The 16277-nt window shown below is 43.5% G+C and overlaps 1 protein-coding gene across 3 annotated transcripts in view; it reads right to left on the reverse strand.

Annotated features, from left to right (window-relative positions):
* The window catches only part of LOC8035268 (Y+L amino acid transporter 2), a 38848-nt gene extending 28621 nt beyond the window's left edge, over positions 1 to 10227 (reverse strand). The window contains exons 1-3 of one of the 3 annotated variants that reach the window (XM_029967493.3): positions 10169 to 10227; positions 2926 to 3006; positions 170 to 239 (exon numbers count right to left, since the gene is read on the reverse strand). In XM_029967493.3, coding sequence (XP_029823353.3) covers positions 170 to 203 — 34 coding nt within the window. In that variant the 5' untranslated portion in view covers positions 204 to 239; positions 2926 to 3006; positions 10169 to 10227. Of the gene's footprint in view, positions 1 to 169; positions 240 to 1076; positions 1576 to 2925; positions 3007 to 10168 lie in introns of those variants that run through there. The other 2 variants (XM_029967492.3, XM_040223113.3) reach the window with 2 other exon arrangements.
* Positions 10228 to 16277: the final 6050 nt, after the last annotated feature.

Raw genomic sequence — 16277 nt, forward strand, 5'->3', positions numbered from 1 at the left:
CACTGTTTACAAACAAGCCCGCGTTCACCTACTCCGGGTGTAGGCACTGCGGAATCTAGATTCGCGTGACGCGAAGCATCTGCGCATGCGCAGTGCCGACACTAGCGCCACCGCAGCGGTGTGACGTCAGAGGGTTGGGTTAGTCTATAATATACTTTCATTCACTTACCCATTGCACCCAAGCTGTCTCTTCTCCGTGGCATTCTGTACGGCTGCACAGGCGTCGTCGTTGCTCAGACCTGCGAAGATGGACCTCCGTTTTCCTTTCCCGAAACCCGTCGGCGACGCCAGGACACGGAACTTTCTGGCCCTTACGAATTCGCTGCCCAGAACGCATTTGCACGTTGTATACTCGTGTTGTCCGCGTTCGAAGGACGAAGCCACGATGCGAGAAAGGGGCGCACAGAAAGTAGTAATAGAACAAATAAAGAAACCAGAAAAATAATTGGGTATAAACTGGTCGGCCTTGACTGATCGGACGTTTCGAATCGAGGTAGGGCCGAACCTACGCGCGTTCATAAGCCGACAGACACGCTCATTATCACCCCAGGCGTGAATAGAACACGTTAGGCCGTTTCTACGCGTTCTGTCACTCAGTCAAAAGTTACCAAGACTTTCTTCTTTTTAGATAGTTATATAGTATTAATCGGTCGGATGGAGCAACCATCGATTTCGCGGTATTTACCCATTCAAAGCCGGGCCATTAATCGATAGAAGAAATAAATCGTTCGCGGAATTTAAATGCCTCTTCGACGTGAAATTGTAACGCCCGTAGAGCTATCCGATACAAGATTGCAAAAGAAGCGATTACTTCTCTTTCTAAAACCGGCCACGATCATTTGTTTTTTTAATATACAGATATTCCTTCCCTTTTGCATTGTCCTCACGACCCTGATGGTACTTAAAATAAATATTACATTAAAATAAATAAATATAAAATCTATATATTGTTTTGATTCTCAGCTTATTCATTTACCTAATGTAGCTCATATGTTATAGTAGTAAAAAAAATGACCTGTACTTGTGGTCATAATGATTTGAAAGTAAAATTTTAAAAATATACATGCATTGCTTACCTTGCTTGAAATTGTACTGCTTTGGATTCGTAGCTCTGACGCTTGACTGCGTTTCAAAAATGCTAACACCGTGCACATTCTTTTGGCTACATTTGTGAACATGCGCCTACAATCGCGCTTTAAAAAAAAATTAGTTTGTTTATTAAGAGGGAGTGGCGCTGAAAATAAAAACTCACGTACAGGTTTGGCAACAGTGGGTTTGCCTTGTCGAGGTTTTGAGGATCGGGCGACCATGTACACGCATAAGAATAAAAATATGGCTTTCTCGAGGCCGCATTTCTGCTCGCGTATTGGAACCAACGTTAGTAAACGAACTCAGTTATTAAGCTTCCAACGAGACACAAACTACTCCCCCTGGCCTACCCCGTCACCAGTCGATCGAAGCGCAACCTTTTTTACACGCTGCGGCGCGTCCCAGCAGCAGCGGTTCGGAAAACAGCCGCAGCGTGCACAAAAGGTGGCGCTCCAATCAACTGGTGACGATCATTGGAGGTGGAAGGGGGGGCGGGCACTTTTTGAACGCAAACTGTTACGGGAGTTGGCCAACCAGCATAGGCTGAGGTACTACAAGCAAAGCACAGACCACAAGCTGAGATAAGATTAAAAAAAAAAAAAAGAAGCAAATACGAGGTTTGCAGATAGCGCCTTCGTGCCATTCTAAGGTCACTGCCAAGCGCGCTGCGTTTTACCGCCAAAGATTGCGTCAGACTCCTCGTCGCTTGCGACCGTCCACTTTTATCAGTATTATAAAAGGCTAGACTCCGGGGCTGTCTCGGAGATACCTGGGGCCAAATTCGTAACAGTTCGATATTAACCGGTGTGATAACCTACATGCATTGTTTCGCACTGTTTCCCATGGTCATTTACAATAGTACGCTAAATCAGGTGGCATGCATTGTCCGGCAGGAGCGATGACCTCCTGCGTGCCTACGTTGCTCAAATTTGCGGAACTGAAGCTATCACTGCACACAATCTTACGTTGGCTTATTGGTAATATACTAGAGCAGCCCACATATATTCCGTGCCTAATTAGATAAGTCCAACAGCTCCGACGCTTCCATTTAATGGCACTAATCGAGCAGCGTCAAGAGTGCATCAGCACGCCGGTTGTTGCCTTTATGAGTTCGCTATCGCTTACTAAACCAATCACTAAAAAAAAAAAAAAAAAAAAAAAAAAAAAGAAACGCGGAATTGCTGCGATGTACTGTGCGTGATTGATTGAGTAGATTATCGGGAAACTGAAAAAAGGTTGTGATTAAAATGGAGCGTACGGTACTTTCAAATTGAAGGGGTCGCCCGAGTAAGCGTATATGGACCCTTTTCAGGGTAATCTCTTTTTCCACAAAGGCCAAAGCTCTTTGCGTGCGTGAACTTTCAAACGGCATCAGCATGAATGTTTATATTGATATAGGTTAATAATAAAAAAGTAATAGAAATGTTTTTTTAAATATTTCCATGGCCTCATGGCATAATTGACGTGATTTTTTTTTTTGGCAAAGCTTTGAAATTGTTTTGGGACCGATTAAAAATGTTTTTATCTGAAGCGTACTTTTTTTTCTTTTACAAAGCCTTAGCTTTGTTTATTAAAAAAGATATGACTACTGGGCGATTCTTGGTAAGGGCTAAGTAAACCAGTTCACTTCCTTTGTAAATCACATGTTACGCGGAACGGACGTGTGCTAAAATTTAGGAAATTCGCTGACTGTGAAATCTTGAGAAAACAAAAGCAGCTGCTTAGTTTAGATGTTAAAATGTAAATAAAAACGTACATTATACCTTTTTTTCTGCTCACAAGCATCTGTGAAGGTTACTCCTTCAGCACTTGTGATCATTGCTGTGGTGTACTTACCGTGACTGTGGAACAGAAGTCAGCAAAGTTTCACTTGAATGGCACCATGCGCTTGAAAGGACCTCACTTGGAATGGCATTCCTTGAAAAAATATTACAATAAGGTTCATTTATGAATACAAATGATTCTGGCCTATCCTTGCTAAGTGTACGTAAAAAAATACGTATGCTGCTGTGCAGTTTTCTTTATACACTACGCTCTAAAAAAAGGGTGTCATGTGGTACACCCATAGGGGGTGTAAGTGCTTGTCACATATCACCCTTTGGGGGAATACATGTACACCCCAGGTATGGGAGTACGTGTATACCCGTTGGTGTGGTGCACATGTGCACTTTTTTCTACAGAAATCTCTTTCGAAGGGAACACAGGTGCACCCCATTCAATGGTTTAGGGCTACATCTCTTTCTACACCCAATTAAATATAAGGGAACACAGATGCACCCCATTCGAAGGTGCACCAATGCATCGCTTCATACACCCGCCTCACCCAAAGTGAACACAGATGCACCCCACTCAATAGTGTACCATTACTCCACTTTCTACACCTACTGCTCTCAAAGGAAACACAGGAGTACCCCGTTCAATAGTGTATTGTTACACCTCTTTCTACGCCCACTGAATTCGAAGAGAACAGAGATGCACCCGATTCAAAGGTGCACGATCACACCAATTTATGCGTTTCATAACTTCATAAACCTATTTAAGACATAAAACTTCACTCTAAAAAAGCCCGTGCGTCCACTTTCCTTCAAAATACTCGGAGAGTCTATCACCGCAACTAAAGGAGGCAGCTGAGCGAATGGCGATGCCGAAACATATGTTTAGACCAAAAAACGCAGTCTGAGTTGTGACATTAAACAATGCAAAACGTAACGCTTGCATTGCTTAGTGTCCTAACTCAGACAGCGTTTTTTGGTCTAAACATATGTTTCGGCATCGTCATTCGCTGAGCTGCCTCCTTTAGTTGCCGTGATTAATTCTCCGAGTGTTCTGCGGGAAAGTAGCCGCAGGGGCTTTTTTTAGAGTGAGGAAAACGTTAAAGAATGTGTGCGCCACGATGATTCCAGAAAGGCAGGCAAACGGACACACGAGATCGTTTTCAAATCTCACAGAAGTTTCTTAGACAGCCTATTTCGTAAACAAGTACAAACTTGCAAGCAATCCGTGATATCCGAAGACGTACGATGAAGCTGTTACACAACAGAGAAGGTTACTGAGCAATAAAAACCGGGGGTGAGTCACAGGCTACGTTTACATGAATGCGATCGTAGCGGATCGAATCGAGCAGGGACCAATAACACGCAGCCTGTCTTCTTACTTCTTTCTCTTCTACCCAACTGCTACCAATCAAAATCGTAAAATCTCGACTCGATGCGCTACGGTCGCATCCATGTAAATGCAGCTTTAGGTAGTGCCTACTCTTCCAGCAGCCGGTAGAATTATTTCCATGAAATTCCACCGCCAGTCGCCATTAATTCATCGAACGACGTTTCATCGACAGCTCAGATTAGCTTTCCTATGTTAGCTTCTCGTTTTTTTCTTTTTTTTTTTTTTGTTTGTTTGTTTTTTTTCTTGTAATGAGCCGCCCCAGAATGTATCCGCGAAGTGACGTCTATGGGTGGGACAGGTGGGTTAACATTTTTGTAATGAACCACCGCAGACTGGCGCCACGAAGCGGCGTGAACGGGTGGGCTGGGTCGTTGAGCACGCTTCTCAGTGATACACGCGCGAAAAAATGTCTCTACAGCGTGCATTTTGCATAACGAGTGAAGATGAAACGTTAGTGTCGATGAAACGTGTCTACAAAAAGTGTATCAAACAAACGTGTTTTGACAAAACTCCAGGAGAATAAGAAAGTCAGTATTCCACCTGCAGTTTTCACATGATTGTAGACAGCTAATGGCAGGCGACTGCCAATAGAAAATTATTCTCACAGCTGCCAGAGAATAGACACTGCTTAATTCTAGAGGTAATCCGGAACGGAACGGTCAATTGTTGCAAAGGAGTAGGTTGCAGTGCGCTTACGATGAAAATACCGGACTTGAAATATGTAATCCGAGATATAAGTCGACACGGGCACTGCACAACCACACAAACACAAAAACGAAAAGAAAGGGGTTCGTGAAGATTCAACACGATGTTGCAGAAGCAGTAATTTTCCGAACCGAACACTAAACGCATCACATGAATTCCCTGGTCTTTTTTGAAGAAGCGTAAGACTTTTCAAACTCTGGAAATCTTGGTACACTCGAATACGTTGTCGGTGGTAAAATCTACGGTAGCCCCGCTGGTCGCAGCACAGCACATAAGAAACTCGGCCGGGAAGCAGATATTCCGAGGTCGAAAAAAGCTACTACGTCATCCGTGAAACCTTTACCACATGATCACGCTCCTGCCGTTACCGGCGCCCAGACAGAGGAGTAGAGGGATAAAAAACACTCCGGTTCATTGGTCGGCGGCTGCGCACCTTCTTCCACGCTTTCAGCTTAGGGAGAGAAAGGAGAAGAGTGGAGTAGGGGAAATAGCAGGGGGGCGGCGCTCCTTCAAAGCCAAAAGGGGGGAGCCCTCGCAAAGGCTTATCTTCAGGTGCAACCTAACAATGAACACAACGAGAGGATTTGTCACTTATATCCTCTTGAAAGTTCGACCTAAAGTTAATAATGCTGTGGATGCTATCCGTGGCCTTGGCCTTCAGGCAGGTGCCGTGCTCTGCCTTATCTCTAGCTTGGAGACTGCAGTCGCGTGATCCTGCCCGGAAAACCGATTGGCCTAAACCAGGGATGGGCTGTATTTCAAATACAAGTATTTGAAATACGTATTTCAAATACTTTCTGTATTTTGCATTTGTATTTAATTACGAATTGGGTAATGTATTTCACGTGTGTATTTAAATACTAAAACGTGGGTATTTCAAATACAATTGTAATTAAACAGGGATGGGCAAAATACATGCAAATATGTATCAAAATACAAATACAAAATACTTCGTCAAAAATGTATTTAATTACATATCTAGTTACATTTCCAAAAAAGCATTTAAGTACAAGATATTTGGTCCCCTCCAAATACTTTTCCAAATACATTCCTCAAGATTTGCGTCAGCGGCTTTAGGGCACAACGGGTTTCTGGGTATCTCATTTTAATTATGCATCGCACACTCGGGAGTTAGTGTGCAAGGCTCTACTAGCGTAATAGAAATATAATCACAAAAATAATTCATTATCTTGGACGTAATAGGTGAAAAAAGTACAGAGCTTCAAGCAGCTTTTTTTGTCGATTACATTTTGGTATAGACCAACAAAGAACCGAGACAACCAAGACGCGCAGCACAAGCTAGAGAATATTTTATTGTGGCAACTCGCACCAGTTACGAAAATCTCGACGACCCGCACATTTAGAACGTTCCAGGCAAAAATATGAATGGAAATCAAAATGGAAAGCATCACAAGTTGTCACAGGCACTTACTTAGCCAGTCTATCTGTGAGCGTCGATTTCGTCACTATTCTTGCCCTGGATTGACAGCTTAATCACAAACTCACTAAACGCTTGTGCTTGATTGAGAGACACCGCACTCGGTGCAGAACGGAGTTTTCTTCCTGCTCTGGACAGTGCCTTTAAAATAAAGCCGGGGGAGAAAAACAAAAAAGCCCCAAGGCCGAATAAAGGATGGAGACAACCACATGCATAAAAACAAGATGTATTTTCACCCACAAAATTGTATTTAATTACAGGGATGAGCAGTATTTCAAATACTTGTATTTGAAATACGTATTTCAAATAATTTGTGTATTTTGCATGTGTATTTAATTACAAATTAGGTAATGTATTTGACGTGTGTATTCAAATACTAAAACGTGGGTATTTCAAATACAATTGTAATTAAATACAATTTTGTGGGCGAAAATACAACCCTCAAATTTATTGTCACTGTCCAGAGCAGGAAGAAAACTACGTTCTGCACCGAATGCAGTGTCTTTCAATCAAGCACAAGCTTTTAGTGACTTTGTGATTACGGTGCTAGTCCAGGGCAAGAATAGTGACGAAATCGACGTTCACAGGCATACTGGCTAAATAAGTGCCTGTGACAACTAGTGATGCTTTCCAGCCTGATTTCCATCCATATTTTTGCCTGGAACATTCTAAATGCCGGGGGTCCTCCAGATTTTCATAACTGGTGTGAGTTGCAACAATAAAAAATCTCTAGCTAGTGCTGCGCGTCTTGGTCGTCTCGGTTCTTTGTCGGTCTATACCAAAGTGTCATCGACAAAAAAAAAAAAGCAGCTTGAAGCTCTGTACTGTTTTCACCTATTACGTCCAAGCTGATTACATATTTTTGTGATTATATTTCTATTACGTTACTAGAGCCTCGCACATTAACTCCCGAGTGTGCAATACAAAACTAAAATGAGATACCCAGAAACCCGTTGCAGGTTCTTTGAAGTCGCTGACGCAAATTTTGAGAAATGTATTTGGAAAAGTGTTTGGAGGAGACCAAATACATTTGGTTGTATTTGTATCTTGAACTTAAATGCTTTTTGGAAATGTAATTATATTTGTAATTAAATACATTTTTGACGAAGTATTTTGTATTTGTATTTCGATACATATTTGGATGTATTTTGCCCATTCCTGGTGTACAAGTACACTGGCTGGGTAACGGAGGGTGCGTCTTTCAGGAAAAGGGTGCACGAGCGCCTGATGCACCCGACTACACCCTTTTTTTCTTAGAATCTAGCTGTCATGGTATATGAGTTAAAATTTAAACTTCCTTCAGTTCAGAAGAAATGTAATTAAGATTTCTTGGTACTCCACTTCGTTCTCAGTCGATAAAAGTCACTACAAAAACTAAATAATGCAGCCTTTCCTACAAAAATAATTGTGAGTAAAGAAAATGATAAAATATTTTCTGTCACTCTAAAAAAAATGATGTCCTGGTATTTGTCAAATTCTTTGAGTTTTCTAGCTCAACACCGTAGTCCTCATTTGTTTATTCTTTAGCTTTGTAAAACTCTATTCATTGTTTGGTTTTAGTGTACCTATGCATTGAGCACACGAGTTAATCCCTCATTTACCTTCTCTACCTGCGCAAAAAAAAAAAAAATATGTGTTGTATTTTTATCACATTTATATCTGTGATATATGTCTGAAAGTACTATTTACCCTCAAATCCGGGAGAGAAAAAACTAACCCTTAATTTAGTGAAAAAATGAAAAAAAGCTCAAATTCAGAGAAAAACAAAATCAGTTTTTTTATTCTTAATTTTGTTTTTCACCGAAGTCACACGTGCCCGCAATATAATTTTTTGTTTGTTTGATGAGTATGCGGTGGTGTTGGCTAAAATAAACTCCGGCTCAAAAAAACACCTTTATTCTTTGCTTTATTGTTTTTAACAGCGTCATTTTTTTTTTACTTTCGTTGCACATTTACCGTTACGTCGCATATTTTTTACTGAGATTCAGCTTTCTGCAATGCGTAGTTTGTTCATGCAGTTAGAAAACAAAACGGATATAAAAATTGGCAGCGAACACTCTGTCTACAATCTCGTATACTACGTAAAATGCAGTATCTAAGCAGGAATCGTGTTCAAATGTTTAGAAAACGCTAGTCTATTATTTCGGTTGGTGTAGAAGAACCTAATTTATATATATATATATATATATATATAAATATATATCAGGGTGTCGAACCGGAACCGAACCGAACCGAAAACCGGAACCGAACCGGTATTTTTTCCGGAACTGAACCCGAACCCGAACCGTTATATTGTTATCGCGATGAACCCGAACCGGAACTGAACCGGAAAAAAAATAACGGTTACCGGCTCATGTCAAAACGGTTCGGCCACGCGCTGTTGACAATGAATGTGCTATCAATGCCATTTGTTTTTTAAGTGCCGTCAACTGATATACACCTCGCTTACATATTTTTCTTCTCCACTCAGTCTTAGGAATATAAACGCTGCATCCATGAATCTTGACAAATGCTGCATCCATGAATCTTGATATAGGAACCAGTATTGCGCTGGTCGCGGCTTGCACGGAAGAAAAAGAACTAAAAGGCTGCGCAAAAAAAAAAAAAAAATCGCGTCACGGGATTTCATTTTTCTGCAATCTCGTAAATCCTAAATGCTGCGGTGTGCTCATTTCATAACACGTTTCTAGAACGCGCGAGTTCTTGAAGCTTGCTTCCATCGGAATGAGAAAAGAAAATTAAGGCTGTGGAGTTTGATAATGATGCATCCCGTTTCGTATAGGCACTTAGAAGCTAACATATTTGTGAGACAGCGAACTCTTCTTTCTTAATATTTATCCTATTACGTCCTTCTGGCGTTGCGTTCGGTGAAGTGTTTTTCATATTCTGTATCTTGTTTAATAAAAACTTCTTTAAGGGTCTAATTTGAGTTACCGAAGGCTAGTTCAAATAAAGAAAGCTGTAATTTCTCCCCACTGTTCCTTCAATTGCTTACACGCCGAGGTGGCGGGATAGTTAGCGAGTTCTACTTGTAAGTGGGTTTGTAAGGAGGTCGCGGATTTTACAGCTTCTGCGTCGGACCCAATTAGATGAAGTCCGAATGCGTAAACGTCGGTGAGGTAACCTTTGAGTGCACATAAAGAAACCATTCCTGGTAGAAATCCCTAAACCTTACACTACGATGTATCCCGTTTCGTATGTGCTGATTTCAGATGTTTTATTTGTAATTTATTTTGATGTTGCGATTTGTCATTTATAATTTCCGAACCGGTTCGCGAACCGGTTCGCGGATCGAATTAATCGAACTGGAACTGAACCGGAACAAAATAAATTTACCTGAACCTGAACCGTAACCGAACCCGTATTTTTTTCGGTTCGACACACTGATATATATATATATATGTTTCTCCGTTGTTGTTAGCGAGCAAGCGGAGTGGTGCAAACGTCCCCTGACATCAGTTTTTTCACCAAATCTAGCGGGGAAACTGAAATTGTGTTTAGGTCACGTGATGTCAGTTTTCTCACCATATTTAACACGGAGAACGAGTCGTTTCATACATCACGTGATGTCAGATCTTGGGATCTCATTCTCCCCCCTAAATTAAGCGGAAAATGCATGCATGAACGGATCTACGGACAAAATTTTGGGATGGGGGGGGGGGGGGGGGTGAGGGTTCCATCGGGATATAGGTTCACGCTTCAACGTGAGCCACGCCAAAAACAGAAACTTCGATCTCAAAGTTTTCAAGTAATATGGCAGGGAAGAAATACCTTACGTTCGGTGGAAGCAGCAGGATGGTGCGCAATCTCCGGAACTCGTCTAGGAGGCAAGTAGTGCCCGGCTCTTATACAGGCCTCACTATTAATCGAGGCCGATAAGAGTCCATTGATACAGAAAGATAGCCGCAGCTGCTGTAAGAGCATAACAGTTTTCAGAAATGGAAAAAAAAATTACAACGGTGGTGAGACATGACAGCCACACCTTGCACCATTGAGCTGCTTCAGATTAGGCACTTCCGGCCAAAGGAAGATTAAAGAGGGGGGGGGGGGGGGATTTCTTAATAATAAAGGCGTACACGGTATTTTTTTAAGTGAAATGCCCTGTTATTGGTGAAGTGACAAGTATCGTCATCCGTAACGTCACATCCGTCCGTGACATTCAGGTGGAATTGCCAGCTTATTCTTAGCCAAATCTTCTCCACCTTTGTGGACTTTCCCTCGAAGTCACTATTGGGAAGGAGAAAAACAGTCACGCCTCTAGAGTACCTCTAGAGGAGTGACTGTTTTTGCCCTCCCCAATAGTGACCAATAGTTTAGCTTTGGAAACAACAAGCCTTTTTTTTATCAGAGATGTCAAAGATTGCGATTTGAAGGCCGCTCTTTGTGGCTACCAAAGCAATAGTCAAAGAGCAGCGCTCGTGCCTAGATCGAGAAAGCGCACCCAATAGCTCGATCTTCTCTCCAATAGCAAATCATTCATGCCTAATCTCACCATTGCGGTGGCTGTGATCAAGGCTGGTGGTTACTGTTACCATCTGTTTGCGCATCTGAATGCACGCTCTTGATCATCTAAGTTCGTTGAGTTCGTTGAGGACTGCACTGTAGTCAGATACAACCTAACAAAGACTGTGGCAGGGGAAAAAGTTGGAAACTCGGAAAGTTGAATTGGAACGGAACGACCTCTTTTCCACAACGACTTTTCTGGTGCTGGTGCTCCAGTTTGAAGGAGCACCACTAAACACAATAGGAGATTAAAAAAGGTTGTCTAGTTACAGTAATAATAAATCGTTCAGCCTTTCCACTTTCGTGAAGAAGGAAGACCAGCGGAGCTGTACTCGATGCACTGTGTGCTTCTTCTTCGTCGTCGTCTGTTTTTCGCGCTGTTTCCTAGGATGAATAGAGCCTTTTTTAAATTCAGTGCCAGCTGGTGGTTCATATAGCAGTTTAGGTTTTGCCATATCAATGGCGGAAATGAAATCGTATCGGCACCTTCACTTTCGCAAGTCAACGGCACGCGAAGAATTGTTCAGTGTGAATTCTTTCTCGATCACATTCACTTCGATGGTGACCAAGAACCTGCAGTCAGAACAAAGCTCCAACCCACACCGATGTTTCGGGAATATTCTATACACCAAAGGGCTTTAAAGCCGATTGTGTGCCGCACACACATTGACTGAATCTGAGTTATTAGAAATGAATGCTTGCGTAGCTCTTGTGTTTCATTCCTACGTCGCGTCGTATAAACCCCCCGTATGTACAGGCCTTGCATCATCCGCTTAGGAGCATCTCCAACGTCTTCCTTTATCAGCAAGGAGGTCGTTTATCAGTCACTAGAAGGCCGCCATTGGTATGGCACAGATGCCGTTCCGCAGATGATGATAGTGATCAAAGTGGCCAGACTGAATTTTGGAAAGGGTGTATTCCCACCAACGCGCCCAACTATCCATTCTTCTATTCTAGCTGGAAAGGTTGCCGCCATCTACGAGCGACGGCGGAAACCATACTGGTTGTGTGCTTGCCGCCGTCGCTTATCGATGGCGGTAGCTGTCCAGGTAGGTTTGTGTCGGCATACACGGACACGATCTTGGGGAACCTAGCCCTTAACAGCTCTGCTGTAAGATAGATAAAACTGGACATACCATTAAAAGAACTGCCACCACATAAACTCCGAATACAATAAAATAATTGGTCATATAAGGAACAGCAACGCAGGTCAAGTAAAAAGCCAACATTGTAGCCGAAGGAAAATCAAGGGATTGCTAAACCCTGACACTGTGGGTCTAAAGGAAATCCCGCGGAATTATATTTTATGGAACTGAAAATATTAGATAACGTACGGGCAATCTAAAGAGCCTTTAAGGTGGCAATTAGAGCAATTTTCGCGTCCCCAGATGTTATTAAAAAAATGAACACTTTGGTGCAATTGTTGTGGCAAGACTTTCCAGAAGACACGCTCTACGCTTACACGCATGGAGCACCAGCCGTAAACCCGTCTCACCGACCATTTTGGTTACGGCACCGCTGCCTCATTACATAGAAATAACTTTCGTCTTTCTGAGCGTGCGACAAGCTCGTTGAAGCCCTGTGCATGCAGAGTAAGAGACGGCACGAGTCGTCTCGCGCACTGGTGCCTGCCTTCTGTTGAGCAAAATGATGGCGGCCTAGCGCACGAGCCGAACGCCATGGTGTGATCGGTTTGTTGTAGGACGCTTTCAGCGCACGCGCTAAATTTAAACTCACCATCTTTTGTCTCACCTAAAAATACTGCAGGTTCTAGAATCCACCGACTTCAATCTCAACGAGATGACCAGGCACCCACGCACAAAACCTCCTTTGAAGGTTTGAACACTGTAGTGACTCGAAGGTCAATACTCTGACGTGCGAGCACATTGGTAAAGTGACGCTAACGGATTTGATGTGTTGCATGTTTATTTATGGACCGGGAAGTTTGCCATCCCACGTGGACGTGTGGTGACTCTCTGTGCAGGTGAAGTTTCAGCCAGTGCAGTTCCACTGCTAGCTGAAAGCCTTAACGTGAGCCACGCAGCAGTGATACGCGGCCGCACGCCGGTACGATGCCCATCCACATCAAAACAGGAAGGAGTGGGGATTGAACCCAGGATCCCTGTGTTGTGCAGTGTGAACTTTGGTTCAATAGTGCACGGGGCTGTTGTGCGATAGCACACACGACCATCGATCTCCCGCGAACGGAATGAAAGGAAACAAAAAGGAAGGGTCACTTGCGGTTGCGGCTATGCATAGCCGCTCAAAAAGGATATTACCAGGCCCGTAAGTCTAAAAATGTTCGATTCGCTTCGTATCGTATAGCTCTTTGCATAGCCACTGTACCTCCAACAGCTCTCGTCGTACATTCCCTGCAGATTCAACTTTGGAGTTCCATAAAATTACTGTATTTGAAAACATATTTCTGTGGCAATAAAAGAAGATATAGGGACGCACGTGGGCTCACGCAACCTGAGCGTCGATGGCGCCGATTAAAGCTGTGCACGCGCCTTCCTCTTCTGAAATGCCACGGAAACTTAACGAAACACCCCCTGTGTTCCCGCAGTATCATTAATGTTATTTCCGCTCGTCAGAGCACATAGAAGACAAATCATAAAAACTAATGCTCGTAGACGGGAATGGCCGCTGTGAAAAACATAGAACCAAGAAACTTGAAAGAAAATGCTAGAACTAGACGCACGTGCTGGTAAATTCAAGTCTGAAAGCGTACACGTCGACCACTGCAACTTCAGACGAAGATGAAAAAGATCAGTCAGTTTCCTTCCTTAGGTCGCCATGGAACGGCAAGAGAGCTCCCCAAAAGGACTCACCGACAGCTCGTTATTTACAAACCTTCCGTCTCTAAGCGCTCAAAGCCAACCTGAAAGTCAGAAGCGGCGCACGAAGAAACACAAGAGACCTAAAAAGAAGAAAGACGCAGTGGACGAACTGCCTGCTCAAGATCAGCCGGAGAGCACCAAAGACGCCTCTCTCAGAAAGTATTCAGGCGTGGGCAGCCGTCCAGATGTTGATGCCCAGCCCGAGGCCATTAGCAATCCGATAGCTGAAGCGCCATCTACGACCGACGTGGTGCCTCCAGTTGATAATGAGTCTGCAGCTATAAATGATACAGGCCACATCAATAGACGTCTGGTCGACTGCTCTCCTGATGACATCGGCGCCGCAGCGGAAACCAGGACTTTGCCATCTAGCGAAGCTCCTCCAGCGGTTGTCGGGTCTCCAACCGTCTCTGTGGCATCCCCTGGTCAGAAGGCTGCCAAATCAGCCCCAGGTAATATTTCTGCCCCCGAAATGAGCTTGCTGCGGCAGTCTTTCGGCGAGGGCGAGGCCGCAAAAGTTAGTAGCTCTCAGTGGTAACCCTTGTAAGCGAATAGACTCCCAAGTGCCCGCCGTCGGAAACAAAAAAAGGCGAGCCTTGAGACTGATCACGGTATTGCCAGACCAAATGCCACCACCAGTTATAGGCTAACTTAATATTTTGCTGACTGGGGACACGCGCACCACACAGCAGCATACCAAATCAAGTTAACTACCGCTCAACGAAAACGTGAAATCGAGCCTAATTTCCTTTCGTGTAACATAATGCTTTAACCGATATACATTAAGACATAGCGCTTTTGGGGTTCTCGAGTAGATTTCCAAGACAAAAAAAAATGAAAGCCGTTTAAAACTCCCTGTAACGCCAAATTGGAGCGCAGCTCTTGAGGAGGAGAATGGAAGGGTACTGAGAGGAGGGTATAACCCTCCTCCCTCCTTTTCACCCCGTCATCCTGCCTGCTACTCTGCCACGGGGGCCACGTGGCCTCATGGGAGTCACGTGGCCTCAGGGGGTCACGTGACCACAGGGGGGTTCACGTGACCTCAGGGGGGGTCACGTGACCACATGGTTACGCCGACGCCGCTGAAGCCGGAAACGGGCGCCTAAGAGCTGCGCTCTAAAAACTTACAATGAAAGTAAACTGAATATGTAATACCTTTCAAACTCGATGCCTAATTTGTTCCTAACAAAAAGAGGGGGGGGGGTGAGGAAGGAGGAGAGAAATAATGTTTACTTCATTAAAACCAATCTTTTTAGTCCGCGTTACAGATAACTTTAACTTTTCCGAATTCAATTCACTGAGAGTATGTTTAGACATCAACATTAAGTGTGCGCTGAGAATCAGTGCATGATGTAAGCGCATGCTTAAGTCGTGCTCAGTCTCATATAGAGCACACTTAATTTTTTGGTGTAAGTGCATTATCAGCCCAGCCTTGTCATTCAGCCAGATTGCAGCGATTACAACGATTGGCTCTCCCAAGTGCCTTGTAGGAAAGTAGACGTACCGAATTTCTTAGGCGCATTTGCGCGCTCCACAAAGCTAGTGCTAAATGACTCCGTTTAATGCCCAATGTCCCTCGGCGTATTGGGCCTTTAGCGTAGCATAGTGTGTGCAATGTATCTCATGCAGTTCGTATGACTGCTTGTGAACGCGAGCGTTCACGTAATAGACCGGAAACGTATCGTGAGCTCTATGCTGAACCACGGCAGGATTGAATTGGTACTGCATCCAACGTCGGAAGCTAAACAGCAGGACAGAATATTTCTAATTACGACACCCGTGACACTTATATGCCGGGTGTTTTTTGTTTTTTGTTTTTTCTTACAGATTTGTTTTTAAAAAAGCCATGAAAGACAGACTTATGCGGTTTGTGCGAGTGAGTTATACGCCCAGCGGGACATTATGGGAGTGGCTAATCTTTGCGATAAGTCGGCAAATTTTTTAATTAGTGAAAATAGACATATGGTTCCAATTATAAATTGGCTGAGCATTATCGAAAACCACTAAATCAGTCATTTTCAGAAAGACGTTTAGCGCGTGAGAAGCGTAGTAGTGCACTAAAGTTACCACTCGTGGAGCAGGTACAGGGCTAGCGGTTTCGGTAAGGCGCCCGCGCAATTTTTCCGTCTCTTATCTAGCCCCAGCCTTGTATTTGCTCCACGAGTGGTAACTTCAGCTCACTACTGCGCTTCTCACGCGCTCACAGTCTTTCTAAAAATTACTGATTTTGGGGTTTTGGACGACGTTAAGCACGTTTCTAATTGGAACCACGTGTCTTTTCACTAAATAAAACGTTAATGTGTGAATTTTAATTAATTAGCCGACTTATCGCAAAGATTAGCCACCCATATAATGTCCCCCTGGGCGTGTAACTCACTCGCGCGAACCGCATAAGTGTAGCTCTCATGGTTCTTTTTTAAAACAAATCTGCTAGAATAGAAAAAAAACAAAAACGGTATTTTACACGAGTAACTGTAACGAAGGCAAGTTATTTTGTGCGAGTAAGTATAACTTTAACTGTGTACATCTGGAAACGG

Source organism: Ixodes scapularis, unplaced genomic scaffold (genome assembly GCF_016920785.2).
Source record: "Ixodes scapularis isolate PalLabHiFi unplaced genomic scaffold, ASM1692078v2 PGA_scaffold4__175_contigs__length_147842914, whole genome shotgun sequence".
In the NCBI taxonomy this organism is placed as follows: Eukaryota; Metazoa; Arthropoda; class Arachnida; order Ixodida; family Ixodidae; genus Ixodes; species Ixodes scapularis.